The sequence below is a fragment of the Hippopotamus amphibius genome, chromosome 1 (assembly GCF_030028045.1).
Source record: "Hippopotamus amphibius kiboko isolate mHipAmp2 chromosome 1, mHipAmp2.hap2, whole genome shotgun sequence".
Lineage (NCBI taxonomy): Eukaryota > Metazoa > Chordata > Mammalia > Artiodactyla > Hippopotamidae > Hippopotamus > Hippopotamus amphibius.
In genome coordinates, this window is record NC_080186.1 from 39,044,706 (window position 1) to 39,068,547 (window position 23,842).

At 35.4% G+C, this 23,842-nt stretch overlaps 1 protein-coding gene across 7 annotated transcripts in view; it reads right to left on the minus strand.

Annotated features, from left to right (window-relative positions):
• The window catches only part of STIL (STIL centriolar assembly protein), a 63,545-nt gene that overhangs the window by 20,567 nt on the left and 19,136 nt on the right, over positions 1–23,842 (minus strand). For 5 of the 7 annotated variants that reach the window (XM_057710094.1, XM_057710117.1, XM_057710111.1 and 2 more), the window contains 7 exons: positions 22,979–23,226; positions 20,565–20,648; positions 19,172–19,258; positions 13,026–13,176; positions 11,190–11,299; positions 5,819–5,933; positions 3,666–4,634 (listed from right to left, as the gene is read on the minus strand). In XM_057710094.1, coding sequence (XP_057566077.1) covers positions 3,666–4,634; positions 5,819–5,933; positions 11,190–11,299; positions 13,026–13,176; positions 19,172–19,258; positions 20,565–20,648; positions 22,979–23,226 — 1,764 coding nt within the window. Of the gene's footprint in view, positions 1–3,665; positions 4,635–5,818; positions 5,934–11,189; positions 11,300–13,025; positions 13,177–19,171; positions 19,259–20,564; positions 20,649–22,978; positions 23,227–23,842 lie in introns of those variants that run through there. The other 2 variants (XM_057710126.1, XR_009049269.1) reach the window with 2 other exon arrangements.

Genomic DNA, 23,842 nt, shown 5'->3' on the forward strand with positions numbered 1-23,842 from the left:
GCTTCAAAACCACCTAAAACTAAGGTAGTTGTGAGGACTAACAGATAAATAATTTGTTGAGTATTTACTAAAGCCTCATTCCTACACTAAGCACTTTATCTAGACAGGTGTGTGTGTGTGTGTATGAATAAATTCATTTAACCATCAAATCTACATATGATACCAATCATTGCTCCCAATTTACAGCTGAGAAAAGTGCGGTTAAGAGAGATTGCATAGGAAATACTCGATAAGAGATTTATTATAAAGCTATAGAGATTAAACTGAATGGCAGTAGTGCTGGAAGAGACAAACAGATCAACAGAGAACACAGTACAGAAATAGATACAAACACATGACATTTCCATTACACAATAAAAAATGCATTTCTAAATCATTAACAAAAAGATATTATTCAGTAAATATATGGAGCCAGTCATCTAAGGATTAAAAGAAAAAAATCTTTTATCTCATATACCAAAATAAAATAAAGCAACAAATATAATCCTGAAGGGGGGGTAATAAAGAATACATTTTTCATAATCTTAAAGGGAAGAGGCTTTTCTAAACATAATACAAAACCCAAAAAGAAAGTGACTGATAAATCTAATTATGTCTACACTGAAATATTCTGTACAAATGATTAAAACACAAAACACTGAAGACAAACTGTAAGAAATGCCATGTAAGCTCTTATAAACTGATTTAGAAAAAGACAATAGAAAAATGGGTAAATGACAGAGACTTTATAGAAAGAAAATACAAATGGCCAATAAACAATAAAATGATCACTCTTACTTATAATAATACAATGCAAATTAAGACACTTTCTATTAATAAGACTGATAATAATTTAAGAGTAGATATGTCCAATATTGGAGATGTAGGAAAACTTTTGGAGTATTAAATTGATATAACCTTTCTGGTGGCCCTTTTCACTCATTCAGGTCACAAAATACGTATTAGACAACTATTTTAAGTGAAGTACTACTCAAAGTGCTACGGAATACAGTGATGAATCTTGTAAGCTCCCTGCCTAGAGCTCCCTAGAGACAAAAACAAAAACATGTAATTAAGGCCTGACTGAATGATGAGAAAAAGCCAGCCATTAGAAGAATTAGCAGAATGTTTCAGGCAAAGGGGACTAGAAGCTTAAGCACGTAAAGTGGAAAGATGTTCATGTTTTTGAAGAACAAAAAGCATACCGCTGCAGCTGAAGTGCAGTCAACATGGAAGACAGTGGCAAGAGATGAGCGAGGAGAGGGAGACTGAGGCTGAACCCAAAGGGTCAAGGTAAGGAATTTTGATTTTATTCTAATTGCAATGGAAAACCATTGTGTTTTAAGCTGGATTCCTATGATCTGACTTGAGCTTTAAAAAGGCGGCTCTCATGTTTCCAACTGCAGGAAAACATGAGGAAACGGTACTGAACCAGCATGTATGGAGAAGAGAAAATGATGGTTTGAATTAGGGTGGTAGCAGGAAAGATGGTAAGGAATAGTTAAGTTCAGGATACAGCCAGAAAAGTAAAAGCCTGGGTTTTTATGCCTAGGATTTTGGCCTGAACAACAGGATGAGAAGTGATGTCATTAACTGAAATAACACTAATGAAAATTACAGCTGGGACCTCCCTGGTGGTCCAGTAGGTAAGACTCCATGCGCAATGCAGGGGGCCTGGGTTTGATCCCTGGTCGGGGAACTAGATCCCGCATGCATGCCGCAACTAAGAGTTTGCATGCTGCAACTAAGAAGTCTGCGTGCTGCAACTAAAGGCTCCCACATGCCACAACGAGGATCCCATATGCTGCAACTAAGACCCAGTGAGGCCAAAATAAATAAATAATAAATAAAATAATATATATAAAAAAAGAAAAGAAAAGAATAGTAATAGTTAACATTGACTGAGCACTATATGCCAGGCACTATTCTCGGCCGTGACCTAGTAAACTCATTCAGTCCTTAGAACTCCACACACTTATATATATTCTTCTTTTGTGGATGAGAAAAATTAAGTCAGACAGATAAAGTAACTTGTCTAAGATTGCAAAGATTGCATAACTTATATCACACCAAAATTGCATTAGAACCTAAACAGCCCACTCTCTTAACCACTACACCAAAATAAGACTTTGAATATTAGAAGAGGAGCAAGTTTGGGTATCTTTGAGCATTTAAATGTGTGTTCTCTTTGACTTTAAAATTTTACGTCTAGGAATCGATGCTACAGTGATACATGCACATATACAGGAATAAAAGTGTGCACTGCTGTACTATTTGCAAAAGCAGAAACTTCCAACTGCCGAAATAATTGATAAAAGACCAATTAGAAGATCTGTTGTACATAATAAGGGAATCCTATGTAGAATAAGACAGTTCTATAGAAACGTATATAGGAAATGTCATGATATGCTTAAAAAAATTTAAATAAGTTGGTACCTTAAAAAAGTTTTTTAAAATTCACATTAGCAAAATACTATGTGAATTTATCATAGAAGCATTTTCTACATCATCTTTTGTGTTCTCCAAGTATGACTGATGATCTACACCAGAGCCAATAGTCTATAATTTACATTTTAAGTATATAAATCCCAAGTAACTAAGATTTCTAAACAGCTTAGAAGAACTTTCTAGCCCTATCTTTTTTTAAAAAACATGACAAAAAAAAAATTTCTTTTCAATGTGAAGTATTTAGCAACATTAAAAATTTTGCCAAATGTTTATAGATTTGCTAAAATCCAACTTATGTTTTACAATTTCAAAGAATATACGTGGGTTTAAAAAAACAGCAAAGCTAAACTTTTCTCAGGTGTCCTATACAAAGCATTTTTAAGCAGAATTTGAAAAATGTCACTGTTTTATTTTGTTTCTGCAAAATGCAAACACTATAACTCCAATTTTATAAAAGATTTTTTAAAAAGAATCACACATGTATATATGCCCATTATACATATATTTCCACAGTTACAGGATCATGGAAAAAACTATTAAAGAATCTATCTCAGGTTGTTTCCATTGGTACTAAAGGGAAAGGAAGATGTGGGGAGTTTGTGGTAGGTATTCGGAAGAAATGTGTCAGTTAGCAAAGAAAGAAAAAGCCACAATACAATATTTAAAGACTAAACTGTGCAAGGATATAATTAAAAGACTAAGAACTTTGCCATAAAGGCCTGAGGAAAGGAAGCATTTCAGAATAAAATGAGTAGAACAGGTCTAGCATAGATACACAGAGGAGGTATTAGATGTATTCTGTAAAGGTACACTGGCTAAAAGTTAGTTTACATACTATAGGGTTGACAAACTAGAGTGTATCAAAACCCATTGTGCAGGCTCTATATTTAGTTGCATATAAAGTTTTAGTAAATCATACAGACTTTTCATTAGAGGCAAAAAGTGAAAGAACAATACAGTTATGTTGTAGGTTAGGATACGCACAAGACGGAGAAGAAAAGGCTTGCTTTCTAGGCCTAGTTCTACTAACTAGCAATGTGTCATTGGGCAAATTATTTTCTCTAACTCTCATTTTACTTATGTGTAAAACAACAGGTACTAGAATTCAGTTTCCAAGGTCTCTTCTAGTTCTGACATTCTATAACTCTACTCCATAAACTATAATTACTGAAGAGTTGCCAGTTATTTTTTAAAAACCCTAATAACACCAAGAATTTAACAGAAGAAAGCTAGCAAACCTGTGCCTGAAGTAGTCGCAGCTGTCTGTCTTGCTCTGTGATGAACCTATATGCATCTGGAGACAGTCCCATCATTCCATCATCTGATCCAGTCTTGGGTGTATGCACACATACTGCACAAGGCCATGGGTTACATGAGTCCATGTGTGGAGGTAGTCTTGCCACAGGCGATGGTTCTATGTTGCTGTGGGAAGAACAACCCCCCATGTTTCCCTGAGGTCTCAAGGCTATAGGACTACTTGAAGAATAGAGTGCGTTATGGTACTGAGCTGGACATCCACTTGTATGAAATAATGAATGTTTCTGAAGGGCTTCAGACTGGAGGTCTTGAACAGATCCTACTGTATTCATTCCTTGCCAAGAATTTATTGGACTATATTGAATATGGCCATGATGCTGACAACAACTGCAAACATTTGTGGAATAGTAAGATGGTGGCGGAGGAGCAGGTATCTGAAATTCCATCGGTCTTCCTGAAGTATGAGGTGAAAAAACAAAATTGTGGGGGTGGGACTGTGGGGTAAGAGAAGACTGCCTGGAATTAAATGCGGAGGATCTCATAGGATATTCTTCTTTGTGTACATTTCCAGCAGAAACTGTTTGAAGCTTTTCAGATGTATCAGGAGATGGTCCATTAAAAGAAGATGGTTTAACACTGTTCCTGGTATGAGGGTTCCCTTTCTTACAGGTAGATGGCTGTCTTACTCTGCAGTGTCTCAAAGGAGCAGTGTCCTGGTTTAATTGATTTGGTAACCCTCTCAAGGAAGGCTCTCCAGCTTCAGCTTCTGGGCTGGGTTTCTCATCATAACACTGGGGCTGCAATGGCTCAACGTGTTCAGAATGGTTAATCAACAAAGGAGAATTTTCATTATTCACCATTTCCAGTGGATTAGATACAGGGTTTGATTCTACGAAGTTGCCATCCAACACAAGTGAAAGTTCAGGAACTGATGGCTGGATCTTAGAAACCTATAAGTGGGAAAGAAATGAAAGAAGAAAAAGTACCTTTTAGGAGAATGATATATACTTCATTTTACTTAAGCTAGTATTTTCCAAATTATATCCAGTTATTTATTAAAAAGTGTTTATTCTTTATTTAGACAGTTGACAAATATTTTCTGGGCATCATCTATGTGCTAGTGCTAGGAATGCAATTGTGAACAAAATAAATAAGGTCCTTTCCCTCGCAAACTTATTTAACAATGACACTCCTTTCATTGGAACACTGGTTAATGTTGCTTAGATCACAGAACACAATATGGGAAACTATGTTATAACAGACATTTTTACCCTCTCTGCAAAAAAAAAAAACAAAACACCAGACTGGATGCTTCAACACATCTAGAAACGAATAACGTTTCTGCATCTTAAATAAGAAAGGGTCTTCCAATAAGTATTTCAGTATATTTTTCTAAGTGAAATTATTCACTGCTATTCTTTTTACTGATATCACCTAAAAGAGTTGGAAGAGAGCCAAAAAGAGTAATTAAATAAATACTCGCTGTGGTGAATTTGGTTATAATTTAATATTAATTAATAAAAAACTTTCCCATTCCTTTTTCTTCCAATAAGTAGTCTAATTAAGACACAACAATTCTAAAATAACCCACTAGTTGGCCTCAATAAAAAAATTATGACGGGTTATTAGCAATCTCCAAAAGCAAGTAGAATGTTTTCCTGGAATATGGTAATAAAAAACAACGTCAAGCTCTGGTGATAGTATAAAAGGTTGAGTCGATATGGGTTAGAAGCACCAGATTTTGAAACTAAACCTCTTACATTATTAGGTTTACTTAAATCCCAAACTTCCTGAATTACAGCTTTACTACTTACTGGTTATGTAATCCTAGGCAGGTAATTTAACCAATCTGTTCCTCAGTTTTCTCTAGGAATAATAATTATATGTACTCATTACAATGTATATATATATTCATATAAATAATATGATTACATATAATAATTATATGTACCTGTGACAAACATATGTATATATACACACACACACACTTTATATATAGTCATAGGCATACACATATAGATAGCTACATATATCTTACAATGAACTTAAGTAAGTTTTAGGTAATATTATTGAGCTTTAATATGAAGAGACTTTTAGGTTTCTAATCACAGGTGAGTTCTAAGATCAGTGATACCTTCTGACTCACTGGATGAGGACTAGGAATTGGTCTTGGAGAAACATCTTCATCTTCAACACCAGAGTCATGATCAGTTACTGGCATTTTCCCTGGAGGTAACTTTTGTGAAGACCTAAAGAACAGAGGGGAGAAAAAAGTAAGTCTTCAGTAATTTAGTATTCACTTCTTTCTTTTTGAAGCTGAATAAAGTCCTTTAATAAGCCACAATAGTATCTGGACCATTTACTTTAATATCTGACAATCACAAATTATTTTATTTTTCAGGCCAGTGTCAGATGATCAGGAAAGCTGAGTTAAATCACTCATGCTTAATAATCTATCCCCTTCTCCTGATCATGGCAAGTTTAACCCACTTATTCTTTTTTTTTTAATTAATTTTTTATTGAAGTATAGTTGAATTACAATGTTGTATAAATTACTGCTGCATAGCAAAGTGACTCAGCTATACACACACACTCCTTTTCGAATTCTTTTCCATTAGAGTTTATCACAGGATATTGAATATGTTTCACTGTGCTATACAGTAGGAACTTGTTTATTCATTCTATATAAACTAGTTTGTATCTGCTAATCCCAAACTCCCAGCCCAACCCTCTCCCACCCTCATCCCGCTTGGCAACCACCAGTTTATTCCCTATGTCCCTGATTCTGTTTCTGTTTCATAGATAGGGTTCATTTGCGTCACACTTTATAGATTCCACATATAAGTGATATCATATTGTATTTGTCTTTCTCTTTCTGACTTACTTCACTTAGTATGATAATCTCTACCTGCATTCATAACCCAGTTATTCTTTTTTTTAAATCTTTTATTTATTTATTTATTTACTGGCTGTGTTGGGTGTTTGTTGCTGCACATGGGCTTTCTCTAGTTGCAGAGAGCAGGGGCTACTCTTCGTTGCGGTACACAGGCTTCTCATTTCAGTGACTTCTCTTGTTATGGAGCACAGGCTCAACTGTTGTGGCTCACGGGCTCTAGAGCACAGGCTCAGTAGTTGTGGCACATGGGCTTAGTTGCTCCTTGGCATGTGGGATCTTCTTGGACCAGGGATCAAACCTGTGTCCCCTGGCATTGGCAGGCGGATTCTTAACAACTGTGCCACCAAGGAAGTCCCCCAGTTATTCTTAATGTCATAATAAACAACAGTTACTGAGCATTTTCTGATTAACCACATTGAGCAGTATAAAAATAAATAAGACAGAGCTTGCTATCAAAAATTTATCATCTGATGAGAGGGATGTATACTCACTGTATTAAACATACTACATTAAACACTCACTGTGTTAGAAAGAAAAATCAAGTAAAGAATTACATTTTCCTTTATACTTATATCTGTGATAGTAAAATACTCTTGAGACCTTCATTGAAGTACCTCCTTCCATTTAGTCAGTTGAAGTTGTTGTGTCACAGGTACCATGCCCCAATAGAACATGGGAAAATTCTGACTGCTGGTATTGAGTTTCAAAAGCTGACATTAGACTTTAAGACTACAATTTGAAAGACTATATGCATCAGGTTTTTTTTGCATCCTAAACTAAATAAAGTCTCAATAAGATGAGGTAGATGAAAGAAAAGCCAGAAGGAAGCTAAGAGAACTTAGATATTAATGGAATTCCTAACAAAGGGTCCTATCTCCCTAGCAGGGAGAACAACAGAAACCCCCAGGTAGATTTGGAAGATCTGATGGCAGAATAGACCTTTGTCCCAAACCCTGGTAGTCTGGAGAGGCAAATACAGAGTTCTTTCCGTGCCAAGGTGCTGCAATGAAACAGTTCCACGAAGCTCTCCCCTGACACCCAAGAAGGACAAAGAGAATACAGAGTGATATTCCACGTGCCTCAGGGCAGCATGGACATGACACAGAGAGCCAGTGATCTGAATAGGGTAAGGAGGTAGCAGCGGGAACCTGTGCAAACCAACTGCCAAAGACCATATACAAATGAAAAACACCTCAAGAGACTGCTGAGTGGTGTGGATGGATGATAATCACGTCACCCCACATCACCAGCAGTGCCACAGCGTTAGCCCCCACTAAATTACATATAACCTCAGAGGTAAGAGGATAAACAGACCTTGAATTGACTGAAATTTGGCTTCCCTAACTAAACAAAATGAATAGGGGCTCAAAACAGTACCTTTTTTTTTCTTTTTTCTTTTGGCTGCAGCATGCGGCTTGTTGGATCTTAGTTCCCTGACCAAAGGATGGAACTTGGGCCCAGGCAGTGAAAGCACCAAGTCCTAACCACTGGACAGCCAGGGAATTCCCTCAATTATTTTTAAAAAGAAAAAAAGTTACATTTTTGGTACACCTCAGTTTGAGGCAAGGAATTAATATTTGTTACATATTTACTTATGATTATATCAATAAAAACACACACATAGATACACACACATAAAATTTCCCAACCTGAGCAATAAAATCCATTTCTGAGGGACTTCCCTGGAGGTCCAATGGTTAAGACTCTGCGCTTCTACTACAGGGGCAGGGGTTCAGTCCCTGGTGGAGGAACTAAGATCCCACATGCTGCATAGCACGGCCGAAAAAAACAAAAAAATCCATTTCTGAGCTTTTTTAGCACTCAAGACAAAAAAGAAAAAACAATGTTGTATAATTCTAACATCAGTTATCTAGGTGAGATAAACATTTTACTAAAATTAAAATCTAAAAATGACTGATCCTTATCAAAGCTTTGGTCAGAGTTGATGGACCTAGAGAATGTCACACACTGTGAAGTAAGTCAGAAACAGAAAAACAAATATCATATATTAATGCATATATGTGGAATCTGAAAAAATTGGTACAGACCATCTCATTTACAAAGCAGAAATAGAGACACAGACATAAAAAACAAATGTATGGATACCAAGGAGGAAAGAGGGGGAGGGTGGGATGAACTAGGAGATTGGGACTGACATGTATACACTATTGATACTATGTATAAAATAGATAACTAATGAGAACCTATTGTACAGCACAGGGAACTCTACTCAGTGCTCTGTGGTGACCTAAATGAGAAGGAAATCCAAAAAAGAAGGGGTATATGTATACAAATAGCTGATTCACTTTGTGTGCAGCAGAAATCAACACAATATTATAAAGCAACTATACTCCAAAAAAAAAAAAAAAAGAAATAGACATGGTTTTTCAATAGTGCTAAAGAAATTGCAAGTGTCCCCTTAATGTGGCTTTTTCTTCCATAAACATTCAATAAAATCTTGAATAAAACCTTAAACCTTAAGACAGTGAAGGTGTTCCTGCAAGTCTATAAGAATATAGTTTTCTGGTGATCTAAACTGTTTCAAGGATAACTTAAAATGCCCAAAGATAGAGTATACCTCAGACATCTTTCTAATCCTCAGAATCTGTGAATACGTTAGTGTATAAGGAAAAAGGGAGTTTGCAGATGTGCTTAAGCTAAGAATCCTGAGATGTGGAGATTATCATAGACTATCTGGGTAGGCTCAATGTAATCACAATGGTCCTTATCAGATGGAGGAAAGATGGTCAGAGTCAGAGAAGGAGATGTGAGGATAGAAGCAGAAGTCAGAGATTTGAAGATGCTATAGCTTTGAAGATGGAGTAAGAGGCCACCATACAAGGAATGCAGGTGGCCTCTAGAAGCTGGAAAAGGGAACATGAATTCACCATTAAAGCCTCCAAAAGGAATGCTGCCCCACCATCACTTTGATTTTAGCCCTAAAGACCCATTTTGGACTCCTGACTGCCAGAACTAGAAGATAATAAATTTGTATTGTTCTTAGTCACTCAGTTTGTGGTAATTTGTTAGAATAGCAATAGGAAACCAATATAGATACAGTTGCAATTTCCGTTTTAGAGATGGGATACTGAGGTTTACAACCAAGACTTGAACACAGATATGTCTTATACCACTACCTGAACTCACAACTATTATGTTACGCAGTCTCTGTAAATAGTTGGCATCGCTTGCATTTATTTTAAAACTGTACCCCCCCAAAAAAAAACCTGTATCATAGTTAACTTCCACCTATAGAATCAAGTGTTAAGGATAGATGAATGAATGCTATTAAAAAAAGGTCAAGCTATTTGCTCAATAATTGCAATAACCTATAACGAAACTTATACCTGCTTGTTTCTCACACAAGATACTAAACAGATAGTATTAAAGAGGCCCAAAGATAGGTTAAGATTATAGTCAAAAAGCTGAGAAAAGGACAAATCAGTTGTTAGTGAAAGTTAAAAATAACAATAGTTTCTGAGCTACAGAATCAAAGAATAAGCCAGCATTCCAAAGTAACTTTTAAATGAGGTTATTAAACTACTTGGCAAATACTAGCTTAAATTAATGGACCTCTCAAATAATACAGAGAATATTCAACACTCCATTACTGAACTATAAATTCCACGAGGATGGGGATCGTGTCCACATTTGTTTTTAATACTACTATATCCCCAGCCCTTAGCACATTACCTGGCACACAGTAACATAAATGAGAAAGCTGGAATAGGGATATGAAGGGTTAAATTTTATGTGTCAACTTGGCTAGGCCACAGTAGTCAGATATTTGGTCAAACATTATTCTAGATGTTTCTGTGAAGGTGTTTTTAAGAGGAGATTAACATTTAAATCAGTAGACCCTGAGTAAAGCATATAATTCTCCATAATGTGGGTGGGTCTCATCCAATCAACTGAAGGCCTTAATAAGAACAAAGACTGACCTCCCAAGGGGAGGGAATTCTGCCAGCAGACCACCTTTGGACTCTAACTGCAAATTTTCTCAGGCTGCCAGCCTACCCTGCAGATTTTGGACTTGCAAGGCTCCATAACTGCACGAGTCAATTCCTTAAAACAAATCTCTATCTCTTTAGGTATATATGTCCTGTTGGTTCTGTTTCTCTGGAGAACCCTAATACAAAGGGAATATCTACTTTACCACAAAAGGTATATATGGACCCAAAAAGTCACAAGCCACTATTTAATATTCTCAAGTGTATCTGTTTTAAAAGTTTTCTTTTTTAGGTAGAGGAGTTATTTTTAATAGTACTTCATCTGATAGGCCTAGGTTTACTACTACAAGGAAGGGAAGAAAAGAAGGCAAACTAAACAGAAACAGGATGCTTCTTCTTAAGCAACATAATTTCTTCACAAATACTTTTGTTTCCCTAGGTAATAAATCAACTCAAATGAGAAGCATATTAGAGCTGTCACTTCATTAAAATTATCATCCAACTTCTGAGTAGGAAGAAATGCATTTAAAGCAAGGACACCTATGGTATAAGGTTTATAAGTAGTTTCCTCAGAAATAATTAGGGAGTTACTTTAATAACTCACCAAAAACTAATGAAAGTAATAAAAAAGTATACATGGTAATAAAAATATCTGTTACCTCTTAATTGAAAAATTCTTGGAAACTTTGTTAAAAAACTCTCTTTCCGCATTCTGGCCTTCAGCACTCAGTTCAAAATAGACTGGATTTTTGTCAGAAGATTCAACATTCTGAAATAAAGTAGGTCTTACTTTAAGGTGTGACTTAAATAAACACCAGAGAATTCTATTTAGATGAAAAGTAACTCTGAAACACCGGGTGAAGGGGACTTCTGATTTCTGTAATCTTTTTTAAAAAAATCATTTTTTTAATTGAGATATAATTGACATATAACAGTATAATACTTTCAGGTGTACAACATGATTCGATATTTGAACATACTGTGAAATATATACACCATAATAGTCTAGTTAACATCCATTGCCTCACAGAGTGATAAACTTTTTTCTTGTAAGAATTTTCAAAATACAATATAGTATTATTAATTATACTAACCATGCTGTATATTACATCCCCATGACTTATTTACTTTACAACTGGAAGTCTGTACCTTTTGACCACCTTTGGCCATTTTGGCCACCCTCAAACCCTAACCCCACCCCCACCTCTTGCAAATCTGTTCTCTGTGTCCATGAATGAAATGTTTTAATTTATTTTTTTAATATTCCACATATTAAGTGACATAAGGTATTTGTCTTTCTCTGTTTTATTTATTTCACTTAGAATAATGCCCTCAAGGTCCATCTATGTTGTCACAAATGGCAGGATTTCCTTCCTTTTTTTTATTGCTGAATAGTTTTCCATTATATTAATATAATATAATATAAACCACATTTTCTTCATTCATCCATCCATGAACACTTAGGTTGCTTAAATATCATGGCTATTGTAAATAATGCTGCAGTTAACATGGTGGTGCAGATATCTTTTTGAATTAATGTTTGCATTTCCTTTGGATAAATACTCAGAAATGGAATTGCTGAATCATATGGTAGTTCTATTTTTAAGCAACCTTTTAAAAAAAAATATCCACCTCCCTACTACATAAATGAAACTGAAAACTTATTTACCTTTACTATGTAACTTACCCAATAACCAGGGATTCAGTTAAAATAGTAACTTTAAACTGAGGATACAATCTGAAGAATAAAATGAGTGAATGATGTATGTCTCTAAAATGGAAATAATCAGACTTCATTTAAGGTGATTATGTTTATAATTAAAATATAAAAACTTGACTCGAATCAATACAACCTATAAATGAAATTAACAGCACAAAATAAGATCTGAGTGGAAACATGGTTATTTAGGGGTAGTCAATATTTTTGTAAAAAATACAGAATTATTTTTTATTCATGGCCTTAGAATTTTTTTACGTAATGACACTTATGGTTTCAAAGATCTACTTTTTCTGACCATCGCTTAAATGTATTTTTATGTATTTTATTGGATATAAAATAAAATGTATTCTGATTCCTAGGGTTATATATTATAGACACTGACTTTCAAGTATGGGAAATCATTTGTTATACCCATACATTTAAAAATTAATAGGACAAAGAAAACACTAAGATCACAAATTAACTCTCAATATCATAAAATGATACAACATATAAATTCTTGATATAGTCTTCAAAAGTTTTAGAAAAACATGGGAAAGTTACTCTGTGGATAACCTTTGATCCTATATTAGAATTTGGTTCTGGAGGTATGGCCTAAAATTTACAAAACAAAAAATTAGCCATAAATGAATAAAATTAATATTCAATAAGACTGATTATAAATAAACAAAGCCTAATAATTTGAGTTACTATTTTAAAGGGTAAAGACCATTGGGTTTAAAAGCCAACATACAACCCTAAAGTCATTAGCGTGCTAGGTAATCAAAACACTTACTTTGAAAAGATGTAATGTTTCCTTGCTGGTTAGTAGCTGAAACTGAAGGTCAGGTAACCTGCCATCACAAGGGAGGCATTCATAAAACTCAGGATCCTTATGTGTCACAGAATAGAGAACTATAATGAAATTTCCGGATTCTGAAAAAACCCTGGACAAAAAAGAATGCCACTTGATTAAAATTTACTAAGAAGAACAAGAGTACACTTAAAGAATTCTATGTGAGTCTCTCAATCTAGTTAATAGACTAACTAAATAGTCCCATTTTTGGAAGAAAACTGAGGGGCAAATTTATGCTTACTTTTCCCCAAAGAGGGATCAAATCCGTGCCCCCTACAATGGAAGCATGGAGTCTTAAACACTGGACCACCAGGGAATTCGCTATGCTTACTTTTTAATGTTACTAATTTTTAATTTTTTAAATACATTTTATTATGGAATGCATATTCCTTGTAAATACTTCAAACAAAAACAGGAATGTATAAAATAGAAAATGAAAACCATCCCACCCCACTCTCCAGTTTAGTATATATACTTCCAGAATTTTCCCGGAGGCATATGCAAACGTTTTACACAATTTAACTAAAACAAGGCCATACTATACACACTATTTGCATTTGCTAATTCTTTTTTTTTTCTTTTTGCGGGAAAATAGAAATAACATTTAATTAAAAGCACACAACATGATTTTTGGTGTGTTTCTAAGCCACATATTCAATAGGTCTGTGATATAGTTTTTTTTTAAATTAATTTTTATTGGAATATAGTTGCTTTACAATGTTGTGTTAGTTTCTGCTGTAGCGCAAAGTGAATCCATTATATGTATACATATATCCCCTCTTTTTTAGATTTCCTTTCCATTTAGGTCACCACAGAACACTGAATAGAGTTCCCTGTGCTCCACAGTAGGTTCTTATTAGTTATCTATTTTATATTTAGTAGTGTGTCTATGTCAATCCCAATCTCCCTATTCATCCCACCCCCACTCCTCTCTTGGTTTCCGTAAGTTTGTTCTCTACATCTGTGTCTCTTTTTTTTGCTTTGCAAATAAGTTCATCTGTACCATTTTTCTAGATTCCACATATAAGCGATATTATATGGTATTTATTTTTCTCTTTCTGACCTACTTCACTCTGCATGACAGTCTCTAGGTCCATCCACCTCTCTGCAAATGGCACTATTTCATTCCTTTTTGTGGCTGAGTAATACTCCATTGTATATATGTACCACATCTTCTTTATCCATTCCCCTGTTGATGGACATTTAGGTTGCTTCCATGTCCTGGCTATTGTAAATAGTGCTGCAATGAACATTTGGGTGCATGTATCTTTTTGAATTATGGTTTTCTCTTGGTATATGCCCATGAGTGGGATTGCTGGGTCACATGGTAGTTCTATTTTTAGTTTTTTGAGGAGCCTCCATACTGTTCTCCATAGTGGCTGTACCAATTCACATTCCCACCAACAGTGTAGGAGGGTTCCATTTTCTCCATATCCTCTCCAGCACTTATTTTTCGTAGACTTTTGGATGATGACGATTCTGAACAGTGTGAGGAGATACCTCATTGCAGTTTTGATCTGCGTTTCTCTAAGAATTAGTGATGTTGAGCATCTTTTCATGTGTCTGTTGGCCAACTATATGTCTTCTTTGGAGAAATGTCTCTTTAAGTCTTCCACCCATTTTTTCATTGGGTTGTTTGTTTTTTGATATTGAGCTGCATGAGCTATTTGTATATCTTGCAGATTAATCCCTTGTTGGTTGCTTCATTTGCAATTATTTTCTTTCATTTGAGGGTTGACTTTTCCTCTTGTTTATGGTTTCCTTTGCTGCGCAAAAGCTTTTAAGTTTCATGAGGTTCCATTTGTTTATTTTTGTTTTTATTTTCATTACTTTAGGAGGTGGGTCATAAAAGATCTTGCTGCAATTTATGTCAAAGAGTGTTCTTCCTATGTTTTCCTCTAAGAGTTTTATAGTGTCCAGCCTTACATTTAGGCCTTTAATCCATGTTGAGTTTATTTTTGTGTATGGTGTTAATGTTCTATTTTCATTCTTTTACATGTAGCTGTCCAGTTTTCCCAGCACCACTTATTGAAGAAACTGTCTTTTCTCCATTGTATATTCTCGCCTCCTTTGTCATAGATTAGGTGACCATGGTTATGTGGGTTTATCTCTGGGCTTTCTATACTATTCCACTGATCTATATTTCTGGTTTTGTGCCAGTCATACAGTCTTGGTGACTGTAGCACTGTACTATAGCCTGAAGTCAGGGAGCCTGATTCCTCTAGCTTCATTTTTCTTTCTCAAGATTGCTTTGGCCATTCGGTGTCTTTTGTGTTTCCATACAAATTGTACAATTTTTTGTTCTAACTCTGTGAAAAATGCCATTGGTAATTTGATAGAGACTGCATTGAATCTGTAGATTGCTTTGGGTAGTATAGTCATTTTCACTATACTGATTCTTCCAATTCAAAAACATGGTATGTATCTCCATCTGTTTGTGTCATCTTTGATTTGTTTTATCAGAATCTTATAGTTTTCTGAGTACAGGTCTTTTGCCTCCTTAGGTAGGTTTATTCCTACGTATTTTATTCTTTTTGTTGTGATGGTAAATGGGATCATTTCCTTAACTACATTTGCTATTTCTTATTTGACAATCTTGGATTTCTTTCCATGTCACTATTCTATATTATACCTTAGACCTTCTTATTCTTTTTTAGTGATGATCCAGTGTTATAATTTATAGATGTGCTATTATTGATTCACGTAGGCTTCTAAAAGTGAATATTTAAATTATTTACAATATTTCACATTTATAAACACAGATAAAATGAACATTCATTTTATTATTCACTACATGACTCAACAAATATTTGTAAAGTAATCGAGTCCTTAAAATACACACCAAAACCCACTAATTAAAAATACTTCTAGGGGGACTTCCTAGGTGGCGCAGTGGGTAAGAATCCGCCTGCCAATGCAGGGGACACGGGTTCGATCCCTGCCCCAGGAAGATACCACATGCCGCGGAGCAACTAAGCCCATGCGCCACAACTATTGAGCCTGTGCTCCAGAGCCCATGAGCCACAACTATTGAGCCCATGTGCCACAACTACTGAAGCCCATGCGCCTAGAGCCCGTGCTCTGCATTGAGAGGCCACCACAGTGAGAAGCCCGTGCACCACAATGAAGAGTAGCCCCCGCTCGAGGCAACTAGAGAAAGCCCGAGTGCAGCAACGAAGACCGAACACAGCCAATAAAATAAATAAATAAATTTATTAAAAAAAAAAAAAAAACTTCTAGGGACTTCCATGGTGGCGCAGCGGTTAAGAATCCGCCTGCCAATTCAGGGGACACAGGTTCAATGCCTGGTCCAGGAAGATCCCACATGCTGTGGAGCAACTAAGCCGGTGTGCCACAACTACTGAGCCCGTGTGCCACAACTACTAAAGCCCACGTGCCTATACTCCACAAGAGAAGCCACCACAATGAGAAGCCCACGCACTGCAACGAAGAGTAGCCGCTGCTCAATGCAACTAGAGAAAGCCCGCGTGCAGCAATGAAGACCCAATGCAGCCAGTAAATAAATTTTTTTAAAAAATAAAAAAATAAAAATAAAAATACTTCTAGTAGTTGTCTCTACCTTGTAAAATGCTGAATGAAAAATAATTTGGGGATATATTACACTACTAACAAAACAAAGTAGTGGGGGTTTGAATGCCTATTCTGCTCAATTCCTCTCTCTAGGATCAGACAAAATTACTGATCAGAATGCTATAAAGTACCAACCTAAGCTATGCCAAGCAGTGCTGATGCCTCCCTGGTTAAAGGTTGGCAGTAATTAAAGAGTCCAAGTATCAAAGAAATTGCTTAATGCTTCCGACTAACAGAGAGAGCTTCAAAACTAACTTTACCAAGCATTTACAATCAATAAATAATTAAAGCAAGACCATTCACTGATAATAAAACTGAACTAATATGCTAAAATGAATATTTAATTTCTATTTTATTGCAAACAAAACTAATTGTATTTTATAATCAAAATAAAATGTAAAAAGTAGAACTAAAAGCTTCTGAAGAAAAAAACGAGATTTTTATTTCAATAAATATCATTTCTAAGCAAAATAGAAAAAGAAAGATAAACCTGACTTTAAAAAAAGTCTGTTTGGAAAAAAATATTAACCAAAGTTAAATGAAATAATCTGGGGGAAATAAATTTTTGCCATATATCTATACCAATGCATATATACATACACACACATTTTTATAACATTTATATACATATATATAAAATCTTTGCAGCATATATCACATATACTTTAATAAATATATATTCCTCTATATAGTTTACACATTACATAAATGTATGTATACAGAGAGTGCAAAACAAAAAGAGAGCCCTTACAAAGCAATGTGAAAAAGATGCACAATCAAATAGAATAATGGCAAGAGACATGATTAGGAAGCTCCCAGAAGATGAAGTTATAAAACATCAGAAAAGGCCATTTCTCAATCTATCAGATTTGCAAAGATCAAAAGTCTAATAATGGCATTCCGGTTACCGCTCTGAGGTCTTCCCTCACTCCTCTCCAGTCAAGCTACTTCCTGCTGTTCCTTGAAGATGGCAAGGTGATCTTTCACCCACAGCTTTGTACCCATCTGCCTGGGACACTGCCCCAGACAGCCACATGGCTTACTCCCTCATCTCAAGTCTTTGCCTGCCTGACTGCCCTATTTAAAATTGCAACCGTTCCTGCCACTAACATAGACACAATATCCACCTTCCCTGCTTATTTTTCTCCACAGCACTCATCACCTTGTAAAATACTATTTATTTTACTTATTTTTTTCTGTTTACTGCCTATCTTGGCAGGGTCTTCATTTTGTTTATTGCTTATTGCCAATATCATGAATAGTGCTTGGTACATAGTCGGTACTCAATAAATACTTGTTCCACAGCGTTAGTGAGGGGATGGAGAAAACAGGCGCTCTCAAATACTGTTGGAAAGATTATAAACTGGCAGTCTTTGAAGGACAAATTGGCAACATCTACCAAAATTTAAGATTATATACTATTTGACCCAGAAAAACCACTTTTAGTAATTTATTCTACAAATATAATAGTATATGCACACAAAGATGTATACACAAAGTTGTCTGCAAGCAAAAGGAGTAGTTTTTAAAATACAGCATATATTATTTACTATTCAGTTGTAAAATATGTGTCATTAAATCTGTATGTGCCAAGATTTATGATGATCTCCAAGGTATGATATAAAGAAAAAAGCAACAGAGAAAAGGTAGAACAGTGTGACCCCGTTTGTGATTTAATTTTTACAGTCTAGGGAAGGGTGATATTTGTATATGCACTGGTATTTCAAGAAGGAAGGAAAAGATACTCCTTTAACAGTGATTGTCTCTGGGGATAGGGCCTGGGGAAATAGGGTGGAAAAGAAATTTTTATTATGTATCTTTATGTATGTCTGATTTATTGCCATATACTTGTGCTGCCTTTTCATTAAAGTTTTTTTTTTTTTAAAGTGTATTACAGCCACCAAAGCAGACAGAAATAGACTTTGAAATTTTCATTTAATAGACGAAGATAGTAAGAGGCAAACAGTGGTATCACTAACAAAATAAAATTAAGTACGGAGTTGAGGTTAGAAATAAAGTTTCCCTATTAGTTTCAATGCTTGTGCTTTAGTTCTAAGAACATTAAACTTCATCTCAAGTGTTTCTTAGGGTACTATCAGTAGCAGTGTAACTTAATAAAACACTTGTAAGGTTAACAAATTCGAACTCATTTTCAATCATTTCAATGAAAATTAATCTCTTTTTTTATAAAATAGGATGCTAGAGTAGATGATCTCTAGGGTTTTTTTCCCACTCGTAAAAAGTATATCTTTTGTGTTACAGTACTGACGTTAGGCAAGTGAATTCCTTCTACTTCCAAGTATAGGACAGCGTCACCTTTTTTGTCTGGTTTTCTTCCCATTTAATATAAGGTTTGTTTTCCTCAGTGTGCTTGTTCTTCTGGTTTGTAAACATTATAAAAGGTTAAGGCATTGCATGAATTTTAAATGACACCAACAAAACATGAATGGAGGTAAATATCAAAATAAAACCCTACAGAAAAAAATATGACTTACCTTTCTTGAATAGAAGAACTGAACATGTATCGCAAGCAGCAAGCCCACACCTGAGGACTATAGATATGTATAATTCCAGATAGCCAGCTAAAAGAAAAAATAGAAATTAAAAACTACAGTCATTTTACAAATTAGCACTTTACATTCTTTAGATTATGTTCTTCTCAAGGTAGAAATTCTTGGCATTCACCAGGAATAGATTAAAGAACTCATAAGTAAGAAATCTATGAACATTAAATTATGCTGATAATTAAGAGGCAGATATAACTATACCTATAGATAGATACAGAGAGAGAGCGCGCTACTTTCTGTCCTCTTCCACCTGAAATGATGGTAAAATGGTGGGAGAGAAAATGGTTAACAATAGAGGTGAAAGCAGGAATTAATTAGAATCAATTAGCTTGCACTAGAAAGAACAGGCTGAATTAGAGGGGAATGAAGTTAGCAGCCTAAAACCATAGTTATCTAGAAGATTCCATTCTATAAATATATAGGGAGCCTGAAACACAGAAAATATTCACTTAGCAGCAATAACACACAGCCAACACCAGGACCAGAGCAAGCTGACTGTAAGTAGATTTCACGGTCCACAGAACAGTTGTGCACTCTCATTTTTGAACTGTGCACATAGCATTCTTGCGCATGGGTTCCCTTCCCTATCAATCCTCCCTTCTATTATCCACACACTTAAAGGTCCAGCTCAAGTTTGCCTTCTCTAAGAAAACGTCCCCTATCATCTCTCTTGCAAACAGCAATAATGCTCACTGTCTAAATTGTTTATTTCATAGTAAATCATATACTTTCTTATTATTTATCTTTCTGTGTTTGAATATTTGAATATTTTATCACCTCACCTTATTTATAAATTCCTTGAGGAGCTTTAAATCCCAACACAGTATGAAACATGATACTATGTATAGGGTAAGCACTCAATAAATACTGAATTGACATAAATTTCTGACTGAATATTCTGTCTAAATGTCATTAACCACTAACTTGAAAGAGATAACCATAAACACTAAAGAGAATTTCTGCAGAATTGCCTGGCAGCGAATTTTAAACAGTGTTATTCTGAGTCCTGGGTTCTTCAAGGAGCTTAAGGATAGGGGTAGTGAATAAGGTTAAAGAAATAGGGCTCTAAAGCTTCAACTTCAACCAGAAGAATTCAGCTTTGTTTTATATACTGGAATTCTTCCTATGATTGGACAAAAATCTTGTTTTAACTGATTTGGCTCTTCAAATAAGAAAGCTTAAGCATCATTGGCATTTATGGCTTTATAAGGTGGTCCATGTGTTATTGACATATTCATAGTACAAATGATTCACATGCTTATCATATACATTTGAATATGTATATGGCTGAAAACGTTTTCATAAGTAATGCAATACTTACATTCCCACTAATGGCAGAGAATAAACCTTGGGATCAGATTCCAGCAAAAGTAATAATTTGCGTGTCTCATCCATGGTAAGATAGCTAAACAGAAGACATTCATGTAAAAACAACTGGAAATATGTACTTTACCTGAAAGAAATAATCTGAGTGCTGAAGAAGTATATTTCAGGCAGAGAAGAGGATTCAAATGAATAATTTTCTCACTTACACATGCATACAAAGAAAACAGTTCAAAGCGTAGAAAAAGATTCCAGTAATTATGAGGATGAAATGGAAGAGATTTAATGTCTTAAAATTTCTATCTATCTATTAAAATGGTCATTGAAGATTACACACCTTTTGAAAAAGTTTGCTCTAAAACTGTGAACTTTTTTTAATCAAAAGTATTAAAATCAAGGCTGACAATTTCAGAACCAAATAGGTCTCCCTGGGAGAAATGAATTTCCTGCTGTTGGAAGTGTTTAAGCATCCAGGTGACTTGACAAGATTGCAACAAATGTTAAATTCTCACTGAAGGAGGCTGAATTGGGTGAGGGATAGCCAATCTTCCATGTACTATACTCCTCCAACCACTATCAAAGAATTTTGCAATCATCATAACAGAACCCCAGAGCTCACTTTTTCCTAAAAGTACATGATACTACATTTATACTTTGTTATTATACTTATAATTGACAATAAGTTTTAAGAGTATTATAACTACAGTACAACTGTCAAGAGTTAACTTTACTGTTATGACTTTAAAACGCATACGTAAAAAACAAAGCCATTTGTGATATAAAGTCTTGATAGTACCACTGAGGATACATTTTATTGCTATAAAAACCCTAAAACACAAAGATGGTGAATTTATCAAGCCATGTGACAAGATGATTAAGCCTGAGCTGGCAGGAGATTTATGTATCAACAGTAACACTTACACCTGCTTTGAGAGCTCCTCTGCCCTGACAACCTGATAAATTCCTGTTCTTTAAAAGAGCCAGCTCAGAGTCAAGGAAGGGAGGGAATACGGGGATATGTGTATAAAAACAGATGATTGAACCTGGTGTACCCCCCAAAAAATAAAAAAATTAAAAAAAAATAAAAATAAAAATAAAAGAGCCAGCTCAGACTTTCCATGATTTTCCCAGGCAGTTTGGACACACCTTCCTGCTTTCCCTGCATTATATATAAACCCCCATTACGTTTATCCACATCACGTTTACATGTTAATATGCTTAATGGACAGTAAGTATGGTTTTTTATCTATTTAATTCCAGTGTCTAACACAACACCTGTTCCACAATGGATCCTAATATTTTAGGGTAAACAAATGAATGTGGTCAAAGAAAAAGGCAAATGTCACAAATTAAATAATTCAAAGTAGAAAGGGGTAAGAGGAATAGGCAATTAGATAGAATATTGAACATCCTGGGTTACTGCTAGCATGCCAAGGGGTCACAAAGGAATAATTCAAAGGAAGGTAAATTCATGCTTCACTACTAGATGGACACAGGAACTAAGGAAAATAAATTAATTTTTTGGTTAATTTTAATACAAATTTCTATGTCCCAGTTGAGAAGTACTTTATCACTTCAAGAGAATTAAATGTCTAATTTAATTCGAACATTTTTCATCACTATCACCTTCGGCCATTCCATGATTTTGGAATATAGCAACACTTTCCCCTGTGCCACTCCACCCACAAAGGTGCTCTGACCAGCATGTGGGAACTTTCTTGCTCTTCCAGGGATTCTCTGAAAAGAAAATCCTTTTTCTTATCCTCTTTTGAAGAGTCATTTTTGGTAGATAAGACTTGGAGTTGCGTTTACCTTGCCAAACATTTTCAGCTCTAGAGACCTAACAGGAACTAGGGTGGAGTCAGTGGGAAAGGAAGCCAGAAGTGAATTGCTTAGACTTTAAAGCAGTGGGTGCTTACATTGTCTGACCTAGCTCAGCAGACAATGGATAAAGAAAGTAGATGAGGATTCAGGGAAGCAGCCCTGCTGAGGATCAGAAAGCAAGCAATTTGGCTTACATTTGCTAAGAAACTGAGAGTGGTGATAGGAAGCAAGAGAGGATGCTGCGTCAGCAATGTGAGGAAACTCCACCCTCAAGTGGTTGACAATTTGGTAAGCAAGAGTAGTATACATTTTTATTTAATTATCTCCTTTATCTGCAGTGCTCATTATTCACAACTAAAACTGCATATTATAAATAATTCTCTAGCCTCCATTAGGCTCAGTATCAGAAAACTATATTCAGCAAAAATTAACAACTTTATTTTTCACCTTCCCTGGTTATTTATCTAGCCACCACAGATCTCAGGCAGATAAACTGACCAAACAATTACTTCATATTATGTGAGTAACATGAAAATATACTAACATGGCCAAAATTTAAAATTTTGGATGAACAGGTCTTTTACTTACCCATATTTATAGGTACCCTGAACTTGAGAAATATTCAGATCACTGCTCAAGTTTCTTGCCAGAGCTGTTGGAATAATGGGGATGGGCTTCACAGGTGTGCATTTAAAGGTATTTGCTAGGGTTACTGCTGCCCAATCCAAGTCAAAATCCACAGTGTCCAAACTCTCCCTGGAAGTGATATGAGCTCTTAGGGAAAGCAGTTTACCACAATCCAGGGAATCTTTGCTACACACATGATGCTGCAGAGCCTGAGGAATCAATATTATAAAATTATTTTAAAACTTCGCAATTTGTCCATATCTCTAAAGGTTTTGTTTCATATATCTTACATTAACAAAATTAAACAATTTCTGATTTGCAACATTTCCATTCTCTAATTTCTTCCATGTAACCAAAAGGGTATGTGAATAATTACATTGAAGCAAAAAAGACTTACTCTACCAAGCTCCATCACATATTTCCAACCTATATGTCCCAGCAGCATTTTAAAGTCTTACTGGAGAATGTCGCTTTCAATAAATATTTATTACATGGGTAAAAATGGACACAAATTAACTTTGACTCAGTCTCAGAGAATCTAAAATCCATTCCTCTCTGATTCTTTTCTTTTTGGCTGCACTGGGTCTTCATTGCTGCACTTGAGCTTTTCTCTAGTTGTGACAAGCAGAAGCTACTCTTCGTTGTGGTGCACAGGCTTCTCAGTGCAGTGGCTTCTCTTGTTGCGTAGCACAGGCTCTAGGTGAGACGGCTTCAATAGTTGCAGTGTGTGGGCTCAGTAGTCGTGGCATGTGGGCTCTGAGGTGCATGGGCTCAGTAGTTGCAGCTTGCAGGCAGTTGTGGCACACAGGCTTAGCTTCTCTGAGG